The sequence below is a fragment of the Notolepis coatsorum genome, assembly GCF_963971535.1.
Source record: "Notolepis coatsorum genome assembly, chromosome: 18".
Classification (NCBI taxonomy): domain Eukaryota; kingdom Metazoa; phylum Chordata; class Actinopteri; order Aulopiformes; family Paralepididae; genus Notolepis; species Notolepis coatsorum.
Window position 1 is genome coordinate 46089997 of NC_140182.1, and position 26538 is coordinate 46116534.

Sequence of the window (26538 nt, forward strand, 5' to 3'; positions counted from 1 at the left end):
ACCAGCAGGGTCTTTCCGGCAGGCCTGTTATGTACAAGACATTGATAAGAGCCGTGTGGTTATTAAAAGCTACGTTGTTGCGCGCCGCTGTCTCCGTACCGCGCGGAGGGGCTTAGGAAGCAGAGACTGCGCGGGTGCAGAGAGACGTGGGAGAAGGTGAGAGAATAGTGTTTTTTTCCCTTCTCTTTGATCTCACACTGACGAGCGCAGCCTTGAGGAGGCACGTCGTATCAAATAACGCCAAGCATCCACTGTGTGTGTGTGTGTGTGTGTGTGTGTGTGTGTGTGTGTGTGTGTGTGTGTGTGTGTGTGTGTGTGTGTGTGTGTGTGTGTGTGTGTGTGTGTGTGTGTGTGTGTGTGTGTAAACATTAGAGGTGGGGCTATATGTAGTCACTCACGGTATGATATGATACTGATATTTGGTCCTCAATAGCAATAATATCATTATACACGATATCTGCAATAATCAATATATTGCAAGAAATGTAATCTGTGATACATCACGATATCTGTGTAACTGAAAAAAATACCTATAAAAAGACAAAAAGCAACTTAATTATTATTAACTATTAATTATGTCCGCAATGGAATATGTTGTTACCATTTGCAATACAAAAAAATATATATATCTGTTTTTATCTATATCATCTGTTATTTACCTAATAGACTGATAATGTTTTCAGTCAGTTCACCTCTGTAACGTTCTGGGTTTCTAGGACTAGGAACCCTACTGTCTTTCTGGAGTACCTGGTGGTTGGTATTTGCACTTATTGATGGTCACCTCTGGTTCGCTGTCACTTCACTGATTGACTGTCACCACTGGTTGCTGTCACTGGCTGTCACTATGCCATCACTAATAGATGCCTGTGGAATGTCAGGAATGTGGCTTTATATTGACCTGTTGTTTCCTTTCTCCTTGTCGGATCTTCAGACAGTCCTGCGTGCAGACGGAGTCAGAACGAGTGCTGACCTTCTCATTGCTGTTATTTATATTTTGTATTTTGCCTTAAGGTCTGTTTTCTCAGTTGACGGCCTGCGTATATTTCTTATGCATTACTTGCATTGCTCCTGTGATCTACTATTAAAAGACACACTACTGAAGAAGAGCAAACCACATATCCGTCTCATTCCTTCCTCTACTATTGGAACTCAAATGTCCTACCTGCAACATAACACACCTCACTACAATAATTGTCAGGCAAAAATAATATATTGCCTTATCAACCCCCCCCCCCCCCCCCCCCCCCCCCCCCCATAGTAATTATATGTTGACTCGATACATTTTCTGAGTCAAATGCCAAACCTTGATATTTCAAGAAGTTGACATTTCAGACTTGACCGGGTAGAGGTACAATGGCGACTGTGGCAAGTCTTTTACAGTACATCCCCCCCCCCCCCCCCCCCCCCCCCCAATCCAAATACGACCTCTCACCTCCACCGGTTCTGCTGTGGCGGCTGCCAGACGTCCTTGGTGGGCCAGCTGTCCGTAGTCCACTGTCACCTGGGAGGCCAGGCCACCCAGCTCCTCTGGGCATGTCACTGATTTAGTCATCTGGGGGGGTTAGGCATACACAGAGTATACAAAACATTAGCAAACACCCACTCAGAGATTTTCCGACCGGGAGAGTGGTTTATTCCGTCCCTTCCTTATTCTTTAATGCTCTCTGTGTGTGTGTGTGTGTGTGTGTGTGTGTGTGTGTGTGTGTGTGTGTGTGTGTGTGTGTGTGTGTGTGTGTGTGTGTGTGTGTGTGTGTGCTATATACTGTAAACATCAATACATCAGTCGTGTAGATGGTGAGGAGGAGTTAAAGTTAAAGATTTCTGAGCCTCGAGACACAGAAGGAGGCGTAACCCAATACCTTCCTGATGGTTTGTACTCTGAGAGGACAGAAGCTCAGTGGTATCCAGGGCAGATTAACTCGCATTATGACAAAGGTATTGTGTGACATGGATCTCACATTTTAAGGACAGGGATATCGAAGGTGGATGTGAATTTAGTGTTGCCGTGTGTCTGGTTGGGAAGATTATTATTGTCATCTACTGCCTATAACACCAGAGCTGCTCACCATATCTCACTAGATTATTATTGTCATCTACTCCATATAACACCAGAGCTGCTCACCATATCTCACTAGATTATTAGTGTCATCTACTCCCTATAACACCAGAGCTGCTCACCATATCTCACTAGTTTATTATTGTCATCTACTCCCTATAACACCAGAGCTGCTCACCATATCTCAATAGATTATTATTGTCATCTACTCCCTATAACACCAGAGCTGCTCACTATATCTCACTAGATGTTCCCTGTGTTAATACTTCCTTCAGTCAATCTTCCGTCCAATTTGCTGCTCCCAGCAGTTGGAACGAGATGCAAACGACTTTGAAAATGGACAAATTGATCCCCCTCACTACTTTTAAGAATTTATTTACACACACACACACACACACACACACACACACACACACACACACACACACACACACACACACACACACACACACACACACACACACACACACACACACACACACACACACACACACACACACACACACACACACACACACACACACACACACACACACACACACACACACACACACCTACAACTGTCACCCAGCCTTTTACTGATTACCTGTTCTGCTTTATGAATTACATACCTTGTAATTTTATTTTTATTTTGGTGTGTGTTTTAATTATTCCCCTTACCTCTGTGATGTATGTATCATCTGTCTCTTTTCTATTTTATTTTATTTATAAAAAAAAATGTGTTTCCCTGTTACCCTTTGAGAGGCACTTTTGTCCTCTCGCCAGTCCGTCATTGTAAATAAGAATTTGTTCTTAATTGACCTGCCTTAAATACAAAACATTTAAAAGATTATTTTCAAATCATATCCCATTTGTGACAGATAACAGATTACATGCTTAAAATTGTAGTCAGTGGGGTAGTCAATATTATTTTGCCTCCAAATATGCATGGAATATTCAGGTTTGTATTCACCAGTACGTATTAGTTCTAAAATATATTCCCACCAGTACGTATTAGTTCTAAAATGTATTCCCACCAGTACGTATTGCGGTATAATGTGACCAGGATGTGGACTAACTACAGTAACATAATGTATGACATGTCCAGAATGCAGACTAATAGTCTAACAGAAGTTAACACATACCCAGTCTGTTGCAAACTAAAAGATGCATCACAAGCTGTGAAGACATAATCTGAATTCCAGCACTTTCTCACACTTAATCTCCTTTATCGATTTCCCAAGATGATGTGTTATTATTTATGATGCTCATGTGTTATGCTATATTATGTGCCGTCAGCTATGTACTATATGGTGTTGATGTTCTTTGATGTCTTGTGCTCATTGTGCAAAGCAAATTCCCCCGAGTGACAATAAAGGTTTCATTCAATCTGATAACTCTTTTTCTTTTTCTTTCAGTAAAATATTTGTAACAAGATTATTACAGTAATCCCACCAACCCTGGTTGTACTGCTGTACTGTATGCTCACCATCTCCTGTGCGTTGATGGCGATGGCCTTGGAGTACTTCACCATAGTGGTCTGATAGTCCACGAAGCAGCCCTCTGGTTCAGGAGGCGTGCCTTCGTCCAGCTGTGAGGAGGTCAACCCACATCAGTCTACACATCAGTCTACACATCACCATACACGTCACTCTACTTTATTTACAACCAGGGTAGGATTTGTGGAAACATTTTTTAATAAACACAGGCGTGGGGTTTCGTTGGTTTGTCGTTTGTTGACATTTTTCTAAATTGAGGGATTTGCCCTCAAGCACTTGCAAAGAGATTAAATTAACATAATATCCTCAACGGTCTATGTTTTACGGATGCTTTCCGAAATAGAATGCAATGGCTTGCTGCCAGTAAGTAAGTAAGTAAGTAAGTAAGTAAGTAAGTAAGTAAGTAAGTAAGTAAGTAAGTAAGTAAGTAAGTAAGTAAGTAAGTAAGTAAGTAAGTAAGTAAGTAAGTAAGTAAGTAAGTAAGTACACAGTAAATTTCGCAGAGTAAATTTGACTCAAACTGAGTACATTTGACTCAAACTGAGTAAAATTTTACTCAGTTTGAGTAAAATGTACTCAGTTTGAGTAAAATTTACTCTGCGAAATTTAAGTAAGTAAGTAAGTAAGTAAGTAAGTAAGTAAGTAAGTAAGTAAGTAAGTAAGTAAGTAAGTAAGTAAGTAAGTAAGTAAGTACAGTAAGTAAGTAAGTAAGTAAGTAAGTAAGTAAGTAAGTAAGTAAGTAAGTAAGTAAGTAAGTAAGTAAGTAAGTAAGTAAGTAAGTAAGTAAGTAAGTAAGTAAGTAAGTAAGTAAGTAAGTAAGTAATACCAAATACAATATATAAGAATAAGGTTTACATAATTTATAAAGCATACATGTATGTGACCTGGCACAGTCTAGGTCGGATTGTGCTGGCAGAGAACATTCCTCAGAAAAGCCGAAAACGTTGCGCGATTCAGAAATAGGTCAAAATAGAAATATTGGCATTTTTGAGTGCTTTGAAATGTTCTCTATCTGTTTCCTCATTTGCAAAACGTAATACAACTTGTAAATGTGTTAATTATTGTTAGATTGTCTGACAGTATGTATTCCGACGCAGTGGAAAGAACTACATTTGCCTCGGAGGGGTGTGTTACTGGTTACTCCGTCGGAGACGGAGGGAGACATGCAGATATTACAGCTCATGAGAAACATGTGTGAAACATTAATATCTTTGGAACCGTTTGTGTTAAATTGTATCTGAATCTCTCCATATAGCATAAAAGCCTGGCATAACGGAGTCTCTCTCTCTCTACCAAATCCATCCTGAGACAACGGAACACTGGGACCCGCGTCGCGCGTAACGATAGTCTCTCTCTCTCTCTCTCTCTCTCTCTCTCTCTCTCTCTCTCTCTCTCTCTCTCTCTCTCTCTCTCTCTCTCTCTCTCTAATAATAATAATAATAATAATAATAATGGATTCAATTTGTACCGCGCTCTACATTCGTGAGAATCTCAGAGTGCTACAGGAGATATAGACAAAAGTTAAATGAATAAAACAATTTAAAATGAATAAAAACAATTAAAAGGCTAACAACCAGTGAAATGGAAGAACCTAAGAGTAAAATAAAATAAAAAGAATAGTAAAATGAATAGAAGTAAAAATAAAAGTTAAAGAAAATTCAGGCAAGAAATGTTTTTAGGCCCCTTTTAAAAACCTTGACGGATTGTGGTGCTCTCAGGTGGATGGGGAGAGCATTCCAAAGTCTGGGTGCGGCAGAGCAGAAGGCGCGATCGCCCATGGAGTGCAGCTTAGTCCTGGGGGCTTTGAGGAGGTAGGCTGTGCCGGAGCGGAGGGAACGTGAGGAGGACTGGGGGGTGAGGAGTTCCTTGAGATAGGCAGGGGCACCACTGTGTACGCACTGGTGAGTGAGGAGGGACACCTTGTACTCAATTCTGTGTTCCACAGGGAGCCAGTGAAGGGATCTGAGGGTGGGGGTGATGTGATCATATTTGCGCACCCTCATCAGGATCCTAGCAGCGACATTCTCTCTCCAAACGTCTAGCCAAACGAACTGGATAGTTGATTAAATTGTATCTGAATCTCTCCGGTCTTAAAAGCACAGTAGGCTAAGTAGGTGAAATAGGCCAAATGACTAAGCAGCAGAAACAGAACTTGTAGGCTGATAGAAATTATGTCTTCATAGTTGTTACTGGGCACTTACTGCTTCCAAAACACAATTTAATAAAACTGAGACAAGGTTTTCAGCACCATGGATGCCATGTGCCATATAGGCCTTTTGAGGAATTTATATTTCTTGCTGGACCTCACTGCTTAGAGCCTTCTAATGAAGACGATGTTTCTAAAACTCTTGGCATGTCAGAGAGAAAAAAAAAATTATTTATCCACTTTTTTCTCCCATTTTCTATTTTTCTCCCATCCCAATTTCGTATCATCCAATTCTACCCTCCCCTATCTCGAACGCTGTTTCATGCCTCCAGCAAGCCGGCTGTAATGTGGACGAAGCCATACATTGCACAAGTCCCCTCCGGTACTCGAGGTAGCAGCCGTCGCATCTTTTCACCTGCGCAGCGCGATCTTTCAGCGTCAGGGGTCTGCGCTTTGGAGGGACGCCGCCCCCGTCGCTTCCTGATTCTACTGCGCAGGCGCACTAACCGACCTGTAGGAGTCGCTGTCCACAATGTCCGATCCCCACCCATCAGTTTTCCCACCCTCTAATACTGCCAATTGTATTAGTACGGACGACCAGCCAAACTGAAAACAATGTGGAGAGCTGGGCTCGAACCCAGCGTCTCCAGCATTGGTGGTGAGTGCCTTGCCCACTGCACCACCTAGCCGCCCCAGAGAGAAATACTCTTTGACTTGAATCTCGTTCTTCACAAGATCCACGCTGCATGAAATCCTCTGGTCCGTTCACACAGCGGTCAGAGCGCATCTTCAGCTGCAGAGGCCAGCGACACTGAAAGTGCAGGGCTGTAGTTACTCAAACTGAAAGTGCAGGGCTGTAGTTACTCAAACTGAAAGTGCAGGGGTGTAGTTACTCAAACTGAAAGTGCAGGGCTATAGTTACTCAAACTGAAAGTGCTGGGCTGTAGTTACTCAAACTGAAAGTGCTGGGCTGTAGTTACTCAAACTGAAAGTGCAGGGCTATAGTTACTCAAACTGAAAGTGCAGGGCTGTAGTTACTCAAACTGAAAGTGCTGGGTTGTAGTTACTCAAACTGAAAGTGCTGGGCTGTAGTTACTCAAACTGAAAGTGCAGGGCTGTAGTTACTCAAACTGAAAGTGCAGGGCTGTAGTTACTCAAACTGAAAGTGCAGGGCTATAGTTACTCAAACTGAAAGTGCTGGGCTGTAGTTACTCAAACTGAAAGTGCTGGGCTGTAGTTACTCAAACTGAAAGTGCAGGGCTGTAGTTACTCAAACTGAAAGTGCAGGGCTATAGTTACTCAAACTGAAAGTGTTGGGCTGTAGTTACTCAAACTGAAAGTGCTGGGCTGTAGTTACTCAAACTGAAAGTGCAGGGCTGTAGTTACTCAAACTGAAAGTGCAGGGCTGTAGTTACTCAAACTGAAAGTGCAGGGCTATAGTTACTCAAACTGAAAGTGCTGGGCTGTAGTTACTCAAACTGAAAGTGCAGGGCTGTAGTTACTCAAACTGAAAGTGCAGGGCTATAGTTACTCAAACTGAAAGTGCAGGGCTATAGTTACTCAAACTGAAAGTGCTGGGCTGTAGTTACTCAAACTGAAAGTGCAGGGCTGTAGTTACTCAAACTGAAAGTGCAGGGCTATAGTTACTCAAACTGAAAGTGCTGGGCTGTAGTTACTCAAACTGAAAGTGCAGGGCTGTAGTTACTCAAACTGAAAGTGCAGGGCTATAGTTACTCAAACTGAAAGTGCAGGGCTATAGTTACTCAAACTGAAAGTGCAGGGCTGTAGTTACTCAAACTGAAAGTGCTGGGTTGTAGTTACTCAAACTGAAAGTGCTGGGCTGTAGTTACTCAAACTGAAAGTGTTGGGCTGTAGTTACTCAAACTGAAAGTGCTGGGCTGTAGTTACTCAAACTGAAAGTGTTGGGCTGTAGTTACTCAAACTGAAAGTGCTGGGCTGTAGTTACTCAAACTGAAAGTGCGGGGCTGTAGTTACTCAAACTGAAAGTGCTGGGGTGCAGTTACTCAAAATGAAAGTGTTGGGCTGTAGATACTCAAACTGAACGTGCTGGGCTGTAGTTACTCAAACTGAAAGTGCAGGGCTGTAGACGTTACTCAAACTGAAAGTGCAGGGCTATAGTTACTCAAACTAAAAGTGCAGGGCTATAGTTACTCAAACTGAAAGTGCAGGGCTATAGTTACTCAAAATGAAAGTGCAGGGCTGTAGACGTTACTCAAACTGAAAGTGCAGGGCTATAGTTACTCAAACTAAAAGTGCAGGGCTATAGTTACTCAAACTGAAAGTGCAGGGCTATAGTTACTCAAACTGAAAGTGCAGGGCTGTAGTTACTCAAAATGAAAGTGCTGGGCTGTAGTTACTCAAAATGAAAGTGCTGGGCTGTAGTTACTCAAACTGAAAGTGCTGGGCTGTAGTTACTCAAACTGAAAGTGCTGGGCTGTAGTTACTCAAACTGAAAGTGCGGGGCTGTAGTTACTCAAACTGAAAGTGCTGGGCTGTAGTTACTCAAACTGAAAGTGCGGGGCTGTAGTTACTCAAACTGAAAGTGCGGGGCTGTAGTTACTCAAACTGAAAGTGCAGGGCTGCAGTTACTCAAAATGAAAGTGTTGGGCTGTAGTTACTCAAAATGAAAGTGCAGGGCTGTAGACGTTACTCAAACTGAAAGTGCAGGGCTGCAGTTACTCAAAATGAAAGAGCTGGGCTGTAGTTACTCAAAATGAAAGTGCTGGGCTGTAGTTACTCAAACTAAAAGTGCTGGGCTGTAGTTACTCAAAATGAAAGTGCAGGGCTGTAGACGTTACTCAAACTGAAAGTGCAGGGCTGTAGTTACTCAAAATGAAAGTGCAGGGCTGTAGTTACTCAAACTGAAAGAGCTGGGCTGTAGTTACTCAAACTGAAAGTGCTGGGCTGTAGTTACTCAAACTGAAAGAGCAGGGGTGTAGTTACTCAAACTGCAGCCGACAACACAGCTCACAGCAGCCAGCAGTTCATTGTCCCGACAAGAGGAGGCACTAGTAAGCAGGGAGACACTGTTGAGAAGGCCTCTGATGATTTTGAGAAATTCATGTATTTAATTCAATGCAAGAATGAATGATAGTCTATTATAAACTACCAGAGGGGGGGATACATAGTAAAATGAATCAATAAATAGATAAATAGCGATGACCAGTCAGAGGTAGGGACCTGAAAAAGTAGGGAAATCCCCACCTTAACCCCCAGCAAATCACACCCTGTTACACTAATAAATACAGTATGAGACACAGCCTCTGAATCTTTAATTATTTGGGAGTTAGGCGTTCACCGTAAGGCACTGATTTGGTTTATACATTCCTACGACAATCTGGTTGATGCGCTGATCATTAATGTTGATGTTAACACAATACATTTTTTTAAAAGGAAGGGGGAAATGAAACAGAGGATCATATCTAGTAGATACACTGATATTAAACTGTGTGCAAGTCATCACCAATTATTAACAGTGCCTTCAACACCGTGATCTCTCACCCAGGAGAGTGATTGACAGCTAACATCACCGTCGTGCTGAGTACTTGACAACTTGTCATCTATGTGACTAATGAGTGTCACTCAGAGGGACATGCTCTTCAACATACGCCCACTGCAGACTCCGTGTTACATTTAGTAATTTAGCTGACGCTTTTATCCAAAGCGACTTACAAATTGTGAACAAGTCAGCAAGAGGGGTACATCTCTGGCAGCTAAGGTGACATTGGTCGTCAAATAGTATAGAGCTTGAGTGTTACACTAGTGACATATTAGCATGATAAGTAGTTGTATAAGTATAGGTATTAGCATAGTAGTAGGGTATATAATAGTAAAAAGACAGTAAGATGGTAAGCTTTTAATTTGATATATATTTTTTTAAGATATTGTTTTGCTGTTGTTGAAGAGGTGTGTTTTTAGTCGATGCCAGAGAGTTTCAGCTGTCCTGACTGGTGGGGAGTTCGTTCCACCATCGTGGAGTGAGGACAGAGAATAGCCTGTTTAATTTTGACCCCCCCAGGCGCTCGAATAGGAGTGGGTCTGAGGTGCAGGGTGTAGGGGTCGTGAGGGTGGGTTAGAGACCATTGGCCGGAGGGAGCTGTTCCCCTCGCTGCGCGGTATGCCAGGTCAACGACCTTGAAGCGGACTTGTGTGCTGATGGGGACGGCTCCCTTCGTGAAGACGAGGAAATTAAGGCCAATATTAAGATCCAGCCGGCACAGTTTTCCCAGCAGAGCTCTGCTGTCCAGTTGCCTCTGGCTGCAGCCCACTTGATAAACACATGTGTTCTTCGGTACACGTACACACACAGTTGAACTCACCCTGCCCAAGGACTCACACACACCGATGAACTCACCCTGCCCATGGCCTCAGCGATAGACTCCACCATGCCCCCCACCATGCCCCCTTCGCTAGCCGCCTCGTTCAAAGTCACCATGATGTCATCTACTGCCTCTTTCATCAGCTGGCAAGCCTCTGAGATGGCCTCATGAGTGTGGGCAGCCTGGTAAAATAGCCAACCACATTTAGATTATATTGTACACCAGGCAGAGAGACACACATACTGTACTGTAGATAGACAGATGGACACATCCATATATTGTAGACAGACAGACACATCCATATATTGTAGACAGACAGATAGATAGATAGATAGATAGATAGATAGATAGATAGATAGATAGATAGATAGATAGATAGATAGATAGATAGATAGATAGATAGATAGATAGATAGATAGATAGATAGATAGATAGATAGATAGATAGATAGATAGATAGATAGATAGATAGATAGATAGATAGATAGATAGATAGATAGATAGATAGATAGATAGATAGATAGATATAACTGGTTCATACCTTGGGATTCCCACCTCCCTCCTTGCCAGCATAGAGCATCTGCAGGGCAGACTCAGAGAGGGTCTTGGTCTGGTCCAGGATGGTCATCTGCTGCTGGTAGTCCGGGAGCTTGGAGGCCAGGCCCACCGATGCCACGATGAGGGGCTCAAAGTAGCTGGCCAGCTGGGTCACCTGGGAGCACGGGTTTAATGGAGCAGTGTGAGAGACAGAGAGGGAGGACCGGACCTACCGGCTGGGTGTCAGAGGCAGCATGGAGTTTCTCTCTGTGTAAAGTCTGTGAAAGCCAGCAGGGATGCAGAGGGATGCGTCAGGAGTCAGTGAGAGCAATACCTTGTGTCCCAGTTGGGCAGCTTCCCCGCGGGCCGCCGTGGTGACGGGATCAATCAGGTGGCCAATCTCCTGCACAGAGGAAGTCAGCTGATCCTGGAGGGCCTGGGTGGAAACAACAGCGGGAGGATTACAGCACAGCTCACACGATGCGATAGATTCCATTAAGATATAATTCTCTCTGGGACATATCCTATCAATGTCGGTGCTGATGTGGTCATTTGGACTCACTTCCATGGAGATGTCATCTCTACAGGGCAGGCTCTGTCCGACAGCAGCCAGTGAAGCTTGCTCGATGTCCCGGATGCATTTGTTGATGCTGTCAATGGAGGAGTCACACTCTCTCTGGCCCGGTGCCTTATCCCTGTCAACACAGATAAAGAATAGTCTCTCTCTCTCTCTATGTGTGTGTTACGGTGAATTTCCGTGTGCCATGGTAAACTGACGAGATCTCTTGGGAATAGCTAGCTAGATAGCAGCCCCAGTGTGTAGTAATACACTGGCTTCTTCAAGATTCCAACGATCCCAAGATATCAGGCTCTGAGTGAGGAATCAAGCATTGGAAACACACAAGGACTGTTGTATTCCGTTGTGGACGGTTAAAACCTTTTCTCGCATGTTGTGGTGGTGATTAAGACTTGTTCTCGTTACCCCTCCACCTCACATCCCTATCTATTCTAAACAAATTATAATTGTTCATAGCTACATCTGAATTACTTTAGATATATGTATATATATACTGTATAAGAAAACATATACTATATATACTGTATAGACTACTTCATAGGGCGGGGCACATTAGAGCCACATGGGATTCTTTAGAGAGAGCGAGAGAGACGTGGCAGAGCGTGGGGGGCCAGGGGGCCGTGTGGAAGCGTGCGTGTAATTGCAGGGTGATAATGAAGAGAGGAGACACCTCTATTCCTAACAGCAGTAGGGAAGAGAATAATGAAAAGAAGAATAGATGGTGTAGCAGAGTCTCAGATCCCCTGGCACCACATTGTCTTCATCACAGCCCCACAGTGTTCACTACCATAGAGGGAGAATCGTATAGAGAGTATGTTATTGTGGTCGTTTTGTGCTCGGTTGAACAGATAAAAAATAAAAAAATAAAAAAAAAAGCAAGCCCTCTCTTTTCGAAACTCAAGTCAGCCTCTGAGGAGGTGGAGGTGGTTAGATTCAATTAGATTCAAATGTATTGTCATCGTATGGCACAAGCACAGTGCAACGAAAATAAGTTGGCATCTAACTAGGTATGCACTGATAGTGATACTGATACTGGTATTATGGGATATCGGTCCGGTTGCGACTGAAAAAATCAGACGGGTGCATCGCCACATATAACCATAAATCATATCTAACTGTAAGGTAACAGTAAAGTGCATAATGATACACAGTGTAACAAGTGATTAAATGGAATATAAGGAAGCTACTGAGTAAATATGCTAATCTGTTTTATGTACAATATTATTATGTACAGTGATACAAGTATAAATACACTATGGTAGTAAGCCATACTGGCCAGTGCTATAGCTGTATGCAGATATATATTCATACAGATATAGTTATAAGAACACTCCACCAAAAGAAAAAGAATAAAGCAGACTTATTATGTTCATAACCACACACATATCCCATGACTACAAAAATGTCTTCACAAATTCAATTGGTTTGAGAGTTATTGAGTTGGACCGTGTGATGTCATTATGATGTCATACATTTCAAGTTCAAGTTCAAGTTCTTTAATAGTTGTCATACAGAAGTACAGAATACTTTCATACAAAATGCTTCTTACTGTTACGCTCCAGAGACTGCGCTAGACAAGATAGTATCAAATAACATAATATAGCATGTAATTTAGAAGAAGAAAAATGAGGTCACAGTGTTCGGTATAGACATATGTACAATGTTCTGAGTTACCATATAATATACAATACTATGCAGTGTACTAATGTACAGTACTATCTAGTGCAAAGCAGAAATGGGATGAGGTACAATTTTAGGTACAATTTACAGTAAGGTGTACGAGTTGTAGTGCAATCCTTCATCAATAAATATAAAGTGTGGGGAGTGGGTGCTACGGTGTGTTTGTTTAAAGTGGGTGTGTGCTATAAAGTGTGTGGAGTGGGTGCTACAGTGTGTTTGTTTAAAGTGAGTGTGTGCGTGTGGATGTGTGTGCTATGTGCGTTTGGTGGTTGTTGTTGTGTAGTGTTCATTCATTGTTCGTTTAGCAGTCTGATGGCCTGGGGATAGAAGCTTCTTCTGAGTCTTTCTGTGCTCGCCTTGAGACTCCGGTATCGCTTGCCTGACCGCAGCAGTTCAAAGAGGCAGTTGTTCGGGTGACTGGAGTCTTTAATGATTCTCTTAGCCTTGCCCTTGCAACGCTTGTTGTAAATGTTCTGGAGGGTGGGGAGCCCCCCTCCAATTGTGCGTTCGGCTGAACGTGTCACTCTTTGTAGTCTGCTTCGGTCTTGTGCAGTGCTATTCCCAAACCAGGAGGTGATGTTGCCGGTCAAGATGCTCTCTATTGTACATGAGTAGAAGTTCTTAAGGATCTTCTGACTGACTTGGAACTTCCTTAGGCGCCTGAGGAAGTAGAGGCGTTGTCGTGCCTTCTTCACAACACTGTCAATGTGTGTGGTCCATGTCAAGTCCTCGGATATGTAGGCTCCGAGGTACTTAAAGCTGTTGACTCTCTCAACCGGTGCCCCGTCGATGCTGAGGGGGCTGTAGTCCTTGACCCCCGACCTCCTGAAGTCCACAATCATCTCCTTTGTTTTGCTGACGTTCAGGGAGAGGCTGTTTTCCTGGCACCATCCCGCCAGGACCTTGACCTCTTCCAGGTAGGCCCTCTCGTCGTTGGCAGAGATCAGGCCCACCACCACTGTGTCGTCAGCAAATTTGATGATTGTATTGCTACTCCGCTGAGCCACACAGTCGTGTGTGTACAGGGAGTAGAGGAGGGGACTCAGAACACAGCCCTGGGGGGCCCCTATGTTGAGGGTGATGGATGAGGAGGTGCAGTTGCCTGCTCTCACCACCTGGGGTCTGCCAGTCAGGAAGTCCAAGACCCACTGGCAGAGGTCATAGCCCAAGCCCAGGTCCCTGAGCTTGGCTATGAGTATGGAGGGGACTATGGTATTGAATGCCGAGCTGTAGTCGATGAATAGCATTCTCACATAGTTCCCCTGCCTCTTGTCCAGGTGTGATGCTGCTGTGTGCAGCACATGGGCTATGGCGTCCTCCGTGGACCTGTTGGGGCGGTATGCAAATTGCAGGGGGTCCATGTTGATGGGGAGGGAGGAGCAGATGTAGCCCTTTACTAGCTTCTCAAAGCACTTCATGGCTATTTCAGGAAGTGTTAAAACTAGTTCTGTCAATCGATTAAAATATTTAATCTGATTAATCGCATGATTGTCCATAGTTAACTCACGATTAATCGCAAATTAATCGCATTTTTAATTATAATTTTGTATCTACCTTAAACGGATATTTTTCAAGTTCCAAGTTTTAATACTCTTATCAACATGAGTCAACAAATGCTTGCTTTATGCAGCCATTTAACACAAAAGGATGACCCTCATGCATTGCAAATTTGCATCAAATTCAAAACAGAGTGATGCACAAAATAACTTAAAAGAAAATAATAATTTAAAACAATGAATAAAGTGTGCATGATAGGGGAAAGAAAACGTTAGGAACTTGTTACATTCACCCACACAAGGGCTGAGTAATCACCCCCCCCCTCTCTCTCACACACACACTCTCCCAGCTCTCTTTCTCTCTTTCTCTCATCTCTCTCACCCCCCCTCTCTCTCTCTCTCTATCTCTCACACACACACACACACACACACACACACACACACACACACACACACACACACACACACACACACACACACACACACACACACACACACACACACACACACACACACACACACATACACACACACACACACACACACATACACACATGCATATGGATTTCTAGGAACTGTCAATCACTCACTAAGGTCTTGATACTTTTTTCATCATTTCACTGAGCTGTATTCTGGAATATGTGTCAAACATTCAGCACTCAGCTCTTTAATTCAAATGACTAGTTTGTGAAAAATCAGGCTTTTCTTTTTTTATTTAAAGGTGACATGCATTATAAATGTCATTTTTCAGTGTCCAGCATTGTATTATAGTAATAGGAGTTAGTATCAATGTGTTTGTGTCTCTAAATACTATATTGGCGGATTGCCGTCATTCAGGTCATTCATTTCCTGGTCCATTTTAATCAGGTCGTTCTGATTTGACGCGCATGGTGACGTCACGTGGCGCTGGGGAAGCGGATAGTGATCCGATTGGCTCTGTGGTTGGAGCCAATGCCCGCCCACAATCTACCTGGGCAGCCAAACAGCAGGCAGACCGCAGGACAGAAGTGCAGTAACTTGCCTAACGTCCACGATGAGCAAAACACGCAGGACATGTGCTGTTCCTGGCTGTAAAGCTCCTAATACGTCTTTGCACACTTTTCCCGAGGATGGTGTGCTTCGCCAGCAATGGACCAAGTTCGTTTTTGGATTTTTGCAAAGACGAGGGACTTTATGCTTTGTTGTATATATGTAGACCTACTTGTGTGTATTGCGAATGAATGATTATGTTCCTAACTAACGTCGTTAGTACAAGTGCTGTGTGTGTGTGTGTGTGTGTGTGTGTGTGTGTGTGTGTGTTAGACAGATTGGGAGAGCAATCTTATTCTTCCGGGCATTTGTTTTCCCAAAATCGTATGGTATGGGTACCTGCTTCGGTGTCATCCCTTTGTGGATTGTATTGTATCGAAAACGTATGCTTGAGCCATATTTGTTTGTGTATTAGGTTCACTTTGGCGTTAGTAGAGTAGTATGGCCAGAACTATTTGGTGGGTGGCTGTCACTCAAAGCATTCTGCTAGTATGGGCGCAGCCAAGCCAATAGGTTGAAATCTTGAAGCTGGAAAATGATGCTTTTGAGTACCCCATTAGAAATATAAAACAATGATTTTTTTTTAAATAAACCTTACAGATGTCTTCCATAGACTCACAGGAATTGTGTAAAGTTGCCCAAATAGTGCTAGGAATAGCAATGCAGGTCCCCTTTAATACATATTTTTTTAAACAAAGTGAACTGTTCCTTTAATACTGACCTAATGGAGGTGATGAGGCTTTTGATGGAGTCAGACACCGTCCGGGAGTGGCCAGCCAGTATGGACCAGGTGGGCGGGTCTTTGGGGTTGAGCACCAGCGAGCGGGCGGTTTCCAGGAGCATGGAGGAGCTGTCCAGCATGGAGCGAGCGGAATATACTATGGGCTCCTGGGCTGCGGAGCCCTGGGGGCGAGAGAGACGCAGAGAGAGACAGACGGTGACACAACAGACTAGGTGTAACAGTGGAACTTTAACGGCACAGGTGGGACAACGTTGCTAATATTCCCTGACTGCCTCGGAGAGATCAGAGGTGGAATCAAACGGGGGATGAGATTAGAAAGGCAGCTTTTACACAGACGCCTGGAGAAACACCTTCAGTCTTTATGATCCGAGCTAAAGCCCCCCTCAGCAATTAGATTAACAAGCTGAAGATTAGAGCAGCTGTGCTGAGAGAGAGACCGTTAAACACTGCCCTCCGACAGATTACAGCCATAAAGCTTTTAGGAGGCGCGCCACGACGGTTCCGCTCAGATTGTAAAATAAAAAAATCCATCCGGATTCTCCTTGAGCCTTTCCCAGGACATTAAAAGAAAAGGTAAAACTGCTAAATCAGTTCCCCCCCAGCTCACCTGCACAGACCTATCTGCATATTGGCTCAATATTAGAGACCACGTTTCACAGGAATTGACGGTATATACTCATTGGAGAAGCTTTGACATCCTCTTCATGAAGAATCAACCTAACAAATGAATGTTTTCTAATAAATGTAAAAGTCTTACCTTTGTTTGACCTTACACAATTGAAAAAGAATATACTAAAATCATGCATACAAACTAAAACCTGCACATGCTCACATAACATACCTCATTGCTGATCTGAGCAGGAATGCTGGCGAACTCTGGGTTGTTGGCAAACGTAGATAGGTTCTCCACAGCCTCCAGGAGTGGAGTCGTAGCAACATGGCACCTGTTTCTGTTCTCCTCAGAGAAATCCCCGTCTAAGGCCTGCAATCAGATAATTTCATGGGATGTTATCAACAATAAACACCAGATATCTGTAATTACGTAACTATGTAAGAGAAAATGGCAACAAAAATGTATTTCTTCCAGTAACTTTGCTGTTTTACATTTGAGTCATTTGATTTAGAAAAGAGACCATTGCCTTTTATGGACTTCGTGTCACTGGTCATGCCTAACCAGAACAGCGCCTATGGGAGCTGTAATTCACTGTAATATATAATTCACTATACAGTCATTTCACTGGGTTGCATGCATCATTGTTGGCAGGTTTTTCTGTTGTTCAAACCAATTCGGCTTTAGCTCGCTAAAGAAGCAATAACGTTTTCCATGAAAAAGTTAAGTAATGCAGGTTTAAGTTAAATGTGTTTCACAAATCATTCACTGAGTCTGTGCTTAGTTGAGGGCTTCACCTTGATGGGTTAGGGTTACATAATGCAGGTTTAAGTTAAATGTGTGTTAAATCAGTGCTTAGTTGAGGGGTTCACCTTGATGGATTAGGGTTCGGGTTACATAATGCAGGTTTAAGTTAAATATGTGTTAAATCAGTTAAATGTGTGTTCAATCAGTTAAATCAGTGTTTAGTGGAGGGGTTCACCTTGATGGGTTAGGGTTACATAATGCAGGTTTAAGTTAAATGTGTGTTAAATCAGTTAAATGTGTGTTAAATGTGTGTTAAATCAGTGTTTAGTGGAGGGGTTCACCTTGATGGGTTTGGGTTACATAATGCAGGTTTAAGTTAAATGTGTGTTAAATCAGTGCTTAGTTGAGGGGTTCACCTTGATGGATTAGGGTTCGGGTTACATAATGCAGGTTTAAGTTAAATATGTGTTAAATCAGTTAAATGTGTGTTCAATCAGTTAAATCAGTGCATAGTGGAGGGGTTCACCTTGATGGGTTAGGGTTACATAATGCAGGTTTAAGTTAAATGTGTGTTAAATCAGTTAAATGTGTGTTAAATGTGTGTTAAATCAGTGTTTAGTGGAGGGGTTCACCTTGATGGGTTTGGGTTACATAATGCAGTTTCCCCCCCCCAAAACTTTGTTTATTGGAGTTTTTCGTTGCAATATGAGATGAGCACAAGGTCAAACTGTACACATATATGCCAGACGTATTGCACATATCTACATATAAGTAGTCAAAATATAGGTCTGTTGAATGTAAACAATATACATATTGCACAAAGCTACATATAATTAGTCAAAATATAGGTCTGTTGAATATAAACAATATACCTATTGCACAAAGCTATGTATAAATAGACAAAATATAGGTCTGTTGAATGTAAATAATATACATATTGCACAAAGCTACGTATAAGTAGTCAAAGTATAGGTCTGTTGAATATATAGACTACAGCGAGTACACCACAAAATAAATAATAGATATTGTTTCGGACATACAGTCAATTAAACAGATATGTACACTCAGGACAAGGACTGTACAGCAGAAATAGAGGAATGGAACACATTTTCTTTTTTTAAGTGAGAAGGTAAACATCGGGTTACACCTGCACATGTAGACAGGTCAATCGACCAGACAATGCTAGGCTAGAAGTGAGCATTATTTATGGGGGGTCGATTGAACCTTGTTCCCCAACATAAGTAAAGAAACGACCCCATGTTTTATAAAATCTAGCTGTAGAACCCCTTATGACACACCTTATTTTCTCCATCTTAAGGAAGTGCAAAATATCCCTGAGCCACATAGAGTGAGATGGAGGAGTGGGTGACTTCCAATGCAGTAAAATGAGACGTCTAGCCAGGAGAGTAACAAATGCCACCAGCAGGTCAGCTTTATATCGTGGCAGAGACAGGGTAGTAGGGGAGACACCAAAGCAAGCAGTTATGGCAGTCGGGCTGATTGGGATCTCAATACTACTGAGATAGTTTCAAATATTTCAGACCAAAATGTATGTAGGGAAGGGCAGGACCGAAACATGTGACTATGTGTAGCAGGGGCACAATGGCATCTATCACAGGTGGGATCAATGTTGCCATAGATCTTGGCTAGCCTGACTTTAGTCAAGTGTGAACGGTGAACAATTTTACATTGGATCAGTCCGTGCCTGGCACAAATTGAAGAGGAGTGGACCCGGTGTAGAATATCCTCCCACAGGTCTTCTGTGATGTGCTCACCCAGGTCCTCCTCCCATCTCCTCCAGATCTTTTCTAATGAGGTAGGGTGCAGTGAGGAAATCAAGCCGTACAGGACAGATATAATACCCTTTGTGACCGGTGTAGGCTTTAGTAAAGTGTCAATAGGAGTGGCTTCTGGAAGATTGGGGAACTGTGGGTTGACATTACAGTACATACAAAACTGCGGACTTGCAAGTATCTAAAGAAATGTGACCTCGAGAGAGAGAACTTGTCAGACAGTTGTTCAAATGATGCAAAAATATTTTCTATATATAAATCTCTGAACGTTCTAATACCAAGAGGGGACCAGGAGAGAAAGGCTCTATCCATCACAGAGGGGGGGAAAACAGGGTTAGCTGTAATTGGAGCTAGTAAAGAAAAAGATTGTAAACCAAAATGTCGTCTAAACTGATTCCATATCCTAAGTGTTGATTTGACAATAATATGTTTAGAGTAGGGAGAGGCAGGAAAAAGTAGAGGTGCGTGAGCAAGAGCAGCCAGTGAAGCAGGGCTGGAAGAGGAGGATTCCAAAAGCAACCATACAGGAGATGAAGGTGTGTTTTCAAACCATGCCCAATGTTGTAATGCTCTAAAGTTGGCTGCCCAATAATAGAATTTAAAATTGGGCAGAGCCATCCCTCCCAGAGCTTTTGGTCTATGTTTAGTTTATATCCTGATATTTCACTGAATGAACTGAAAACTCCAAGGGCAGCTGGAATAGAGACAGAGATTCGATACATATAAAAGCAAGTCATCCACATAAAGTGAAGTCTTCTGTTCGATGCCAAATCTATGAATACCAGTTATGTTATGTATGTTAGGATTTGATCTGAGAGCAATGGCTAATGGTTCTATTGCGATATTAAATAATAAAGGACTCAAATTGCAGCCTTGCCGAGTAGAGCGAAAGAGAGGAAAATATTCAGAATGTGTGTTGGTGGTTCTGACTGAGGCTATAGGGGAGGTATAGAGCAGTTTCACCCAAGTGATAAATGTTTTGCAGGTTTAAGTTAAATGTGTGTTAAATCAGTTAAATGTGTGTTAAATCAGTTAACTCAGTGCTTAGTGGAGGGTTCACCTTGATGGTTTTGACGAGGTTGGCTGTGGTGTTGGCCACCTCTTTGGCTGACTGGACAAACTGCCTCCTGGCCACTGGGTTGGAGGTCTTGGAGGAGGCCAGGCGACAGGCATTACAGAGGGCTGAGGTATGCTTGGCTACTATCGTTGCTGCAGACAGGACCTAAACCAACCCACACGCAGACACGAATGAGAAGACAAACAGGAAGCTAAAGTTGTATAAAATACGAAGTTGACGATTTTAATCATCAGTCAGAGACACCTCAATCCACTGAGTCGAGCCTCATTAAAATAAATAAATAACACGCCAACTTTTTGGGAAATTAGCTTATTTGCCATCTACCCTGGAGTTAGACAAGTTTTTCAAAAAACAACTGGGCTTTTGAGGTGATGAAATCACTATGCCCAGGCAGCAAATTCCGAGTATATATCTGCTTAGAAAATGAAAATGTCTAATTCTTTTTTTCAATTTCTCCATGTGGTAAATACACAGGTCACAACATGTTTTACAGGAAAGTTTTGGAGTTGTATTTGGAGTGTATTTCGTGATTGTTGGGAACTAGGCTACACTGGCACACCTACTTCCAGTGAATGACGCTAAGCTAGGCTAACGGTGCGGCTGTTCCCTAAGCCTAATGCATGCACAGAGAAGAAAAGGGTATGTATCTGCTTGTCTAACTCCAGGGTAGATATAAATAAGCTAATTTCCCCAAAATTTGGCGTGTTCCTTTACAGTGTGGGCAGACAGCAGAGCTATTTTATAAGTCTGTGCAGCAGAGTCGCAGTACAGAGCATCTTAAGTTTCACTTTCACTTCTAGAGTGGTTTTAACTTCACGTGAAGGAGAGAAAGAAGGCTCTAGAGGCGACATGACACAGCGATGGAGGATTTGTCAATCTTTCGGATTTAAACCGCAGCAAAAGCTACAGTAGACTGGAGAGGACCTCAGAGGACCAGTCCAGACCAGCAACAGTATGTTTGCATGATAAATAACAGCTACATTGACCTGTCAGATAGAACATTTATGGAAGGTATTACTGTCCATTAGGGGTGTAATGGTACACAAAAACCACGGTACGGTACGTACCTCGGTTTTGAAGTCAAGGTTCGGTACGGGTTTTCGGTACAGTGGGGGAAAGTTTGGCTTTCCATGTTCCACTCAGGGGTGATGTAGTGTGCAGTAACTAATTGTACTTGTAGGGCTGTCAATGAATATTCTATATTGAAATTAATAATCGAATTCAAAAATAATTATAATATATTAGATTGTGACGAAAACAGCCCCCGGTGGGCGGTCGTTAGTGGTTAACATACCGCTGTATTCGTTCGGTACACTACACAGCCATTCTGTACGGTACGGTACACACTGAAACGGTTCGGTTCGGTATGGATACGTGTACCTTTACACCCCTACTGTCCGTTGGTTTATTTTTACATTAGAACTGTCCAACAAATGGATACTAGTAATTGAAAATGAATTAAAAACAGACAGACACAGCGGATCAATGTAGCCGCATAATGTTAAATATCAAAGTAAGCGATATTGAGTGTCATTATGTCAAATGTCCGGTGTCACTTTTAATACCGGTGTTGTGAGTTGAGTTGTGTTGAGTTTATTAGTCATGGGAAACTTCACTGCAGCAAGTACTCATTATTCCAACACATGATTCCCACAAATCCAGATGCAGGCTAAAGCATTGTCTGCATAATCCTTTCAATCTCACCATTGTTCTCCTTACCGGAAGATGGTACCCCTCTCCTTCTACTGGGCGACTTCAACCTGCCTGACTCATCTCAGTCAGTCATAGTAGTCTCCCTCCTACAATCGTTTGACCTGACTCCCACTGCCATGCCTCCCACCCACAAAGCAGGCAACTCCTTGGATCTCATATTTTCCCGTAACTCCAGCATCATTAACACCACGGTAACTCCCCTACATGTATCTGACCATTCCTTCATATCCTTCTCACTAACTCTCATGCTTAACCGAAAGGTCTTCACCCCAACTCAAACAGTCTCACTCAGACGCAACCTGCCCTCCCTATCCCCCTCCACCCTCTCCTCTGACATACTATCCGCTCTACCTTTGAGTGACACCTTCTCTGCTCTCTCCACAGAGATGGCAACCTCCACCCTCCTTTCAGCCCTTGCAACCTCCTTCGACAAGCTCTGTCCCCTCGTTGAGAAACCTGCCCGCCGTTCCCCACCCAGTCCATGGCTGACAGATCCAGTGAGAGAACAAAGACAGGTCCTGAGAGCAGCTGAAAGGAAGTATAGAAAGTCACGCCTCACTGCTGACATCGACACATATCACAACCTCTTGTTAACATTCTCCAAAACCATCACTAATGCCAAAGCTTCTTTCTTCCACCATAGGATCGAGGCCTCTGCCAAGAATCTTCGCAAACTGCATGCTACCATGTCCTCCCTCCTCACTCCCCCCCCACCCCCCCCTCCCTCATCTTTCTCTGCCGAAGACTTTGCGATCTTCTTTGAGGAAAAAGTGGAGAACATCCGCAGCTCCTTCTCCCAACCCCCACCCATTCCAAATGCTGAATCGAGAACCTCATCCTTCACTCTGTCATCTTTCTCTCCCATTACAGAAGCAGAGACCCTGACACTGGTAACGTCAAACCGTCCGACTACTTGCCAGCTGGACCAGCTACCCTCCCCACTCCTCCAGACCATAGCACCAGACATCCTCCCATTCCTAACTGCAACCATCAACTCCTCACTCAACTCGGGGGTGGTCCCCACCTCCCTAAAACAAGCCAGAGTCACGCCGCTCATAAAAAAACCAACCCTGAACCCTACCGTCATAGGCAACTACCGTCCTGTCTCTCTTCTCTCCTTCCTTTCTAAAACACTTGAACGTGCTGTATCCAACCAACTTACTGCTTATCTCTTACAGAATGACCTCCTAGACCCTAATCAGTCAGGCTTCAGGACTGGTCACTCCACAGAGACAGCCCTCATTGCGGTCACAGAGGCACTTCACTTAGCAAAAGCGAAAGGCCTCTCCTCTGTCCTGATTCTCCTAGATCTATCTGCAGCCTTCGACACAGTCAACCACCAGATCCTCCTTGCGGCCCTCGCAGGAATGGGAGTGGCTGGCTCTGCGCTGACATGGCTGTCATCATACCTCAATGACCGCTCCTACCAAGTGTCATGGAGAGGGACCCTGTCGGCCACCCGCCCCCTGCGGACGGGTGTCCCCCAGGGCTCGGTTTTAGGACCCCTTCTCTTCTCCCTCTACACTAAATCACTGGGTAACATTATCACGTCTCATGGCTTCTCCTACCATTGTTATGCCGACGATACTCAACTCTTCCTCTCCTTCCCTCCCTCAGATATCCACGTCTCTGAGCGGATCTCGGCCTGTCTGTCCGACATCTCAGCCTGGATGACGTCCAACCACCTCAAACTGAACCTAAGCTAAACAGAATTGCTCCACCTGCCGGCCAAATCCTCCCCCCTAACCGACCTTTCAATCACAGTCGAGAATACAGCTGTGACTGCGTCCCCGACCGCCAAGAACCTTGGTGTTGTCCTCGACGACCAGTTGAACTTCTCTGCTCACATCGCAGCGACGACCAGAACCTGCCGATTCCTCCTGAGCAACGTCAGAAGGATACGCCCCTTCCTGACAAAAGAAGCCACCCAACTCCTCGTCCAATCAACAGTCATCTCCCGCCTCGACTACTGCAATGCACTGCTCGCTGGCCTCCCGGCCACTGCCACTAAGCCTCTTCAACTCATTCAGAACGCAGCGGCCCGCCTGATCTCAAACCTACCGAAGTCGGCCCATGTCACCCCACTTCTTAGGGACCTGCACTGGCTCCCCATTGCTGCACGAATCCGCTTCAAGGCCCTCGACCTAGCATACCGTGCGGCAAAGGGAACCGCTCCCGCCTACCTCCGGTCAATGGTCTCTAACTACACACCCTCAAGACCCCTACGCTCTGCATCTTCTGGCCGCCTCAGACCTACTCCTATCCAAGCTCCGGGAGGGTCATCAAAGAGAAGTCGCCTATTCTCAGTCCTTGCCCCACAATGGTGGAATGAACTACCCACCCCAGTTAGGACAGCCGAATCACGTCCAATCTTTCGCCGTCGACTAAAGACGCACTTCTTCAACCATTATCTGAATAAAAAAAAAAAAAAAAAAAAAAACAATAAAAAAAATCTAACCCTAACTAACCGTACTGTCATGCACTTGTCCTAATAAACTAACCTACACTGTAGCACTCAACACTTTGATGAACATTGTTGCTCAGCTGATAGAGTTGTGCCCTTCCTGATGGCTTGTCGTACAGAACTTGTAAGTCGCTTTGGATAAAAGCGTCAGCTAAATGACTAAATGTAAATGTAAAATGTAAATGTCTGCAATTCACCATCTACCGCCATATGACGTTGTCTTAACGGATCTATTGATTAAATGCTCCAAAACATTTTCATATGACTCTGTTGCACTTGACTATATTAACTCAATGGACGCCAGACCCGAATAAAGTCGGGTTAACTCGCCAACGCTTGAGCGCCAAACCCGAAAACCAAAGTCGGTTTTCATCGTTATTTCTTTTATTCAATATTTCCATTCATTATCCATCCAGGGAGCCTGGTGTTATCATAGGGAATGAGTCTGAGATCGCAAAAGTCCAATACCGCCGCCTGGTAGGATGCGGCCGGTATTGCACATCCTTTGAAACTCTGTGTCTCGGGCTGTGCGTCGATTATATTGGTCCGGGCGGACTTTTCTATGTCAGGCAAGGTTGTCCCGATCGGCTTGAGGGGCGTCAAATGCTCCAGATCGATGATGTATGGCGGATTATGTTGGCGACACGATCAACACCAATACTGGGACTCGCGATCAGATAATTGGAATATTCTTTTTCGGGCAGATCCTAGTCAAGGTAAGGGCTATATGATATAAATCTTGCGTTGATCAAAGCATGCCTTCATTGTGATCCGAGCGTATGTGTGTAATGCTAGTCCATGACGTATTCCGTTGGTGACGATCAAAGAATAAAAAAACGACCCCCCCCCCACCCTTTCATGCATTCATGATGGAACATAATACCCATCAATTAGATTTTTTTATTGTAGCGTGTGTAGGGACGGAACGCCAATGCATTTAGTATAATACACGTTGGGGGCTATTACCAGCCTCCCATGAATTACCCTAAAACCATACTTATATTCACCACGGTAAAATGGGAATGTATGGATGAATATATATATATTTTTTTTTCACATATTGAACGATAGATACTCGATGTCAAATGGGCAATAGTATTGTATCCATAGCTATAATATATAATATAGTTATAGCCCTGCAAACACCGCCACGTATTGCTATACTTTAGAACGCTGGCCTTTTAACCAACACAGTACACAGCGCCCTCTGGCGCTGATTGAGTTAACGTATGCTAGCACTGAAACACAGGTCAATGTATTTAATTTATTTATTTTTCATATAAAAGAAATCTGCGAATCATCATATTGACCTGCCAAATCCGATTAGACTATGAAAATTCGGAGTCAGGTACAGCCCTGTTGTACTCAACCGGATATACTGTAGTAAACTGATTTACATTGCAAGTAATTTCATTCAAGTAACAAGCGGTTTCCATTGACAGTGCCCTTAACGGTCTCCATATGCCAATACATGTGCCTGTAATTCAACAGTCACAGATTCTCACCTGTGAGGGACTGCTGGCTGGGTCCACAAGGTTCTGACAAGCCATCTGTATGGCCTGGTTGGCCCGAGCAAATTGGATGGGATCCACCAGCCCCTCGTGACCTGACTGGCTGTTTGGGTCAGACACGCCTACTAGATATGAGGCCTAAGGGACAGAGACAGAAACACGTTATTTCAGCTTCCTCCTGCCTTATAAGGAATGGCTGAGCGAACAGAATGCCTACAGCTGTAGTCTCTCCCCTTAGAAACATAAACAGTGATTAAATCTGAACAGGGAGGTAGATTTGGGAGGTGAGTCTTGGTCGGGAGCCAGGAGTGAGTGGAGAGTAAGGGGGAGGCGAGGGGGGAGGAGGAGAGAAGAAAAGAGAAGAGAAGAGCAGGGAACAGGAGATAAGAGGAGAGGATAGGAGAGGAGAGGAGAGGAGAGGAGAGGAGAGGAGAGGAGAGGAGAGGAGAGGAGAGGATATAATAGAATAGAAGAGAAGAAATTCATAGAGATGAGAAGGGAGAAGAAAGAGAAGATGGGAGGAGAGAAGAGGAGAGATGAGG

General features: G+C 43.7%; 1 protein-coding gene across 1 annotated transcript in view; it reads right to left on the minus strand.

The window, feature by feature from the left end:
- The window catches only part of LOC311245349 (talin-2-like), a 201869-nt gene that overhangs the window by 59049 nt on the left and 116282 nt on the right, over nt 1-26538 (minus strand). Inside the window, exons 22-31 of the mRNA XM_084335192.1 lie at nt 25991-26134; nt 20291-20452; nt 16922-17062; nt 16060-16241; nt 11119-11251; nt 10891-10992; nt 10561-10731; nt 10056-10202; nt 3525-3626; nt 1433-1552 (exon numbers count right to left, since the gene is read on the minus strand). Of these exons, the coding sequence (XP_084191318.1) occupies nt 1433-1552; nt 3525-3626; nt 10056-10202; nt 10561-10731; nt 10891-10992; nt 11119-11251; nt 16060-16241; nt 16922-17062; nt 20291-20452; nt 25991-26134 (1404 nt within the window). The remainder of the gene's footprint in view (nt 1-1432; nt 1553-3524; nt 3627-10055; nt 10203-10560; nt 10732-10890; nt 10993-11118; nt 11252-16059; nt 16242-16921; nt 17063-20290; nt 20453-25990; nt 26135-26538) is intronic.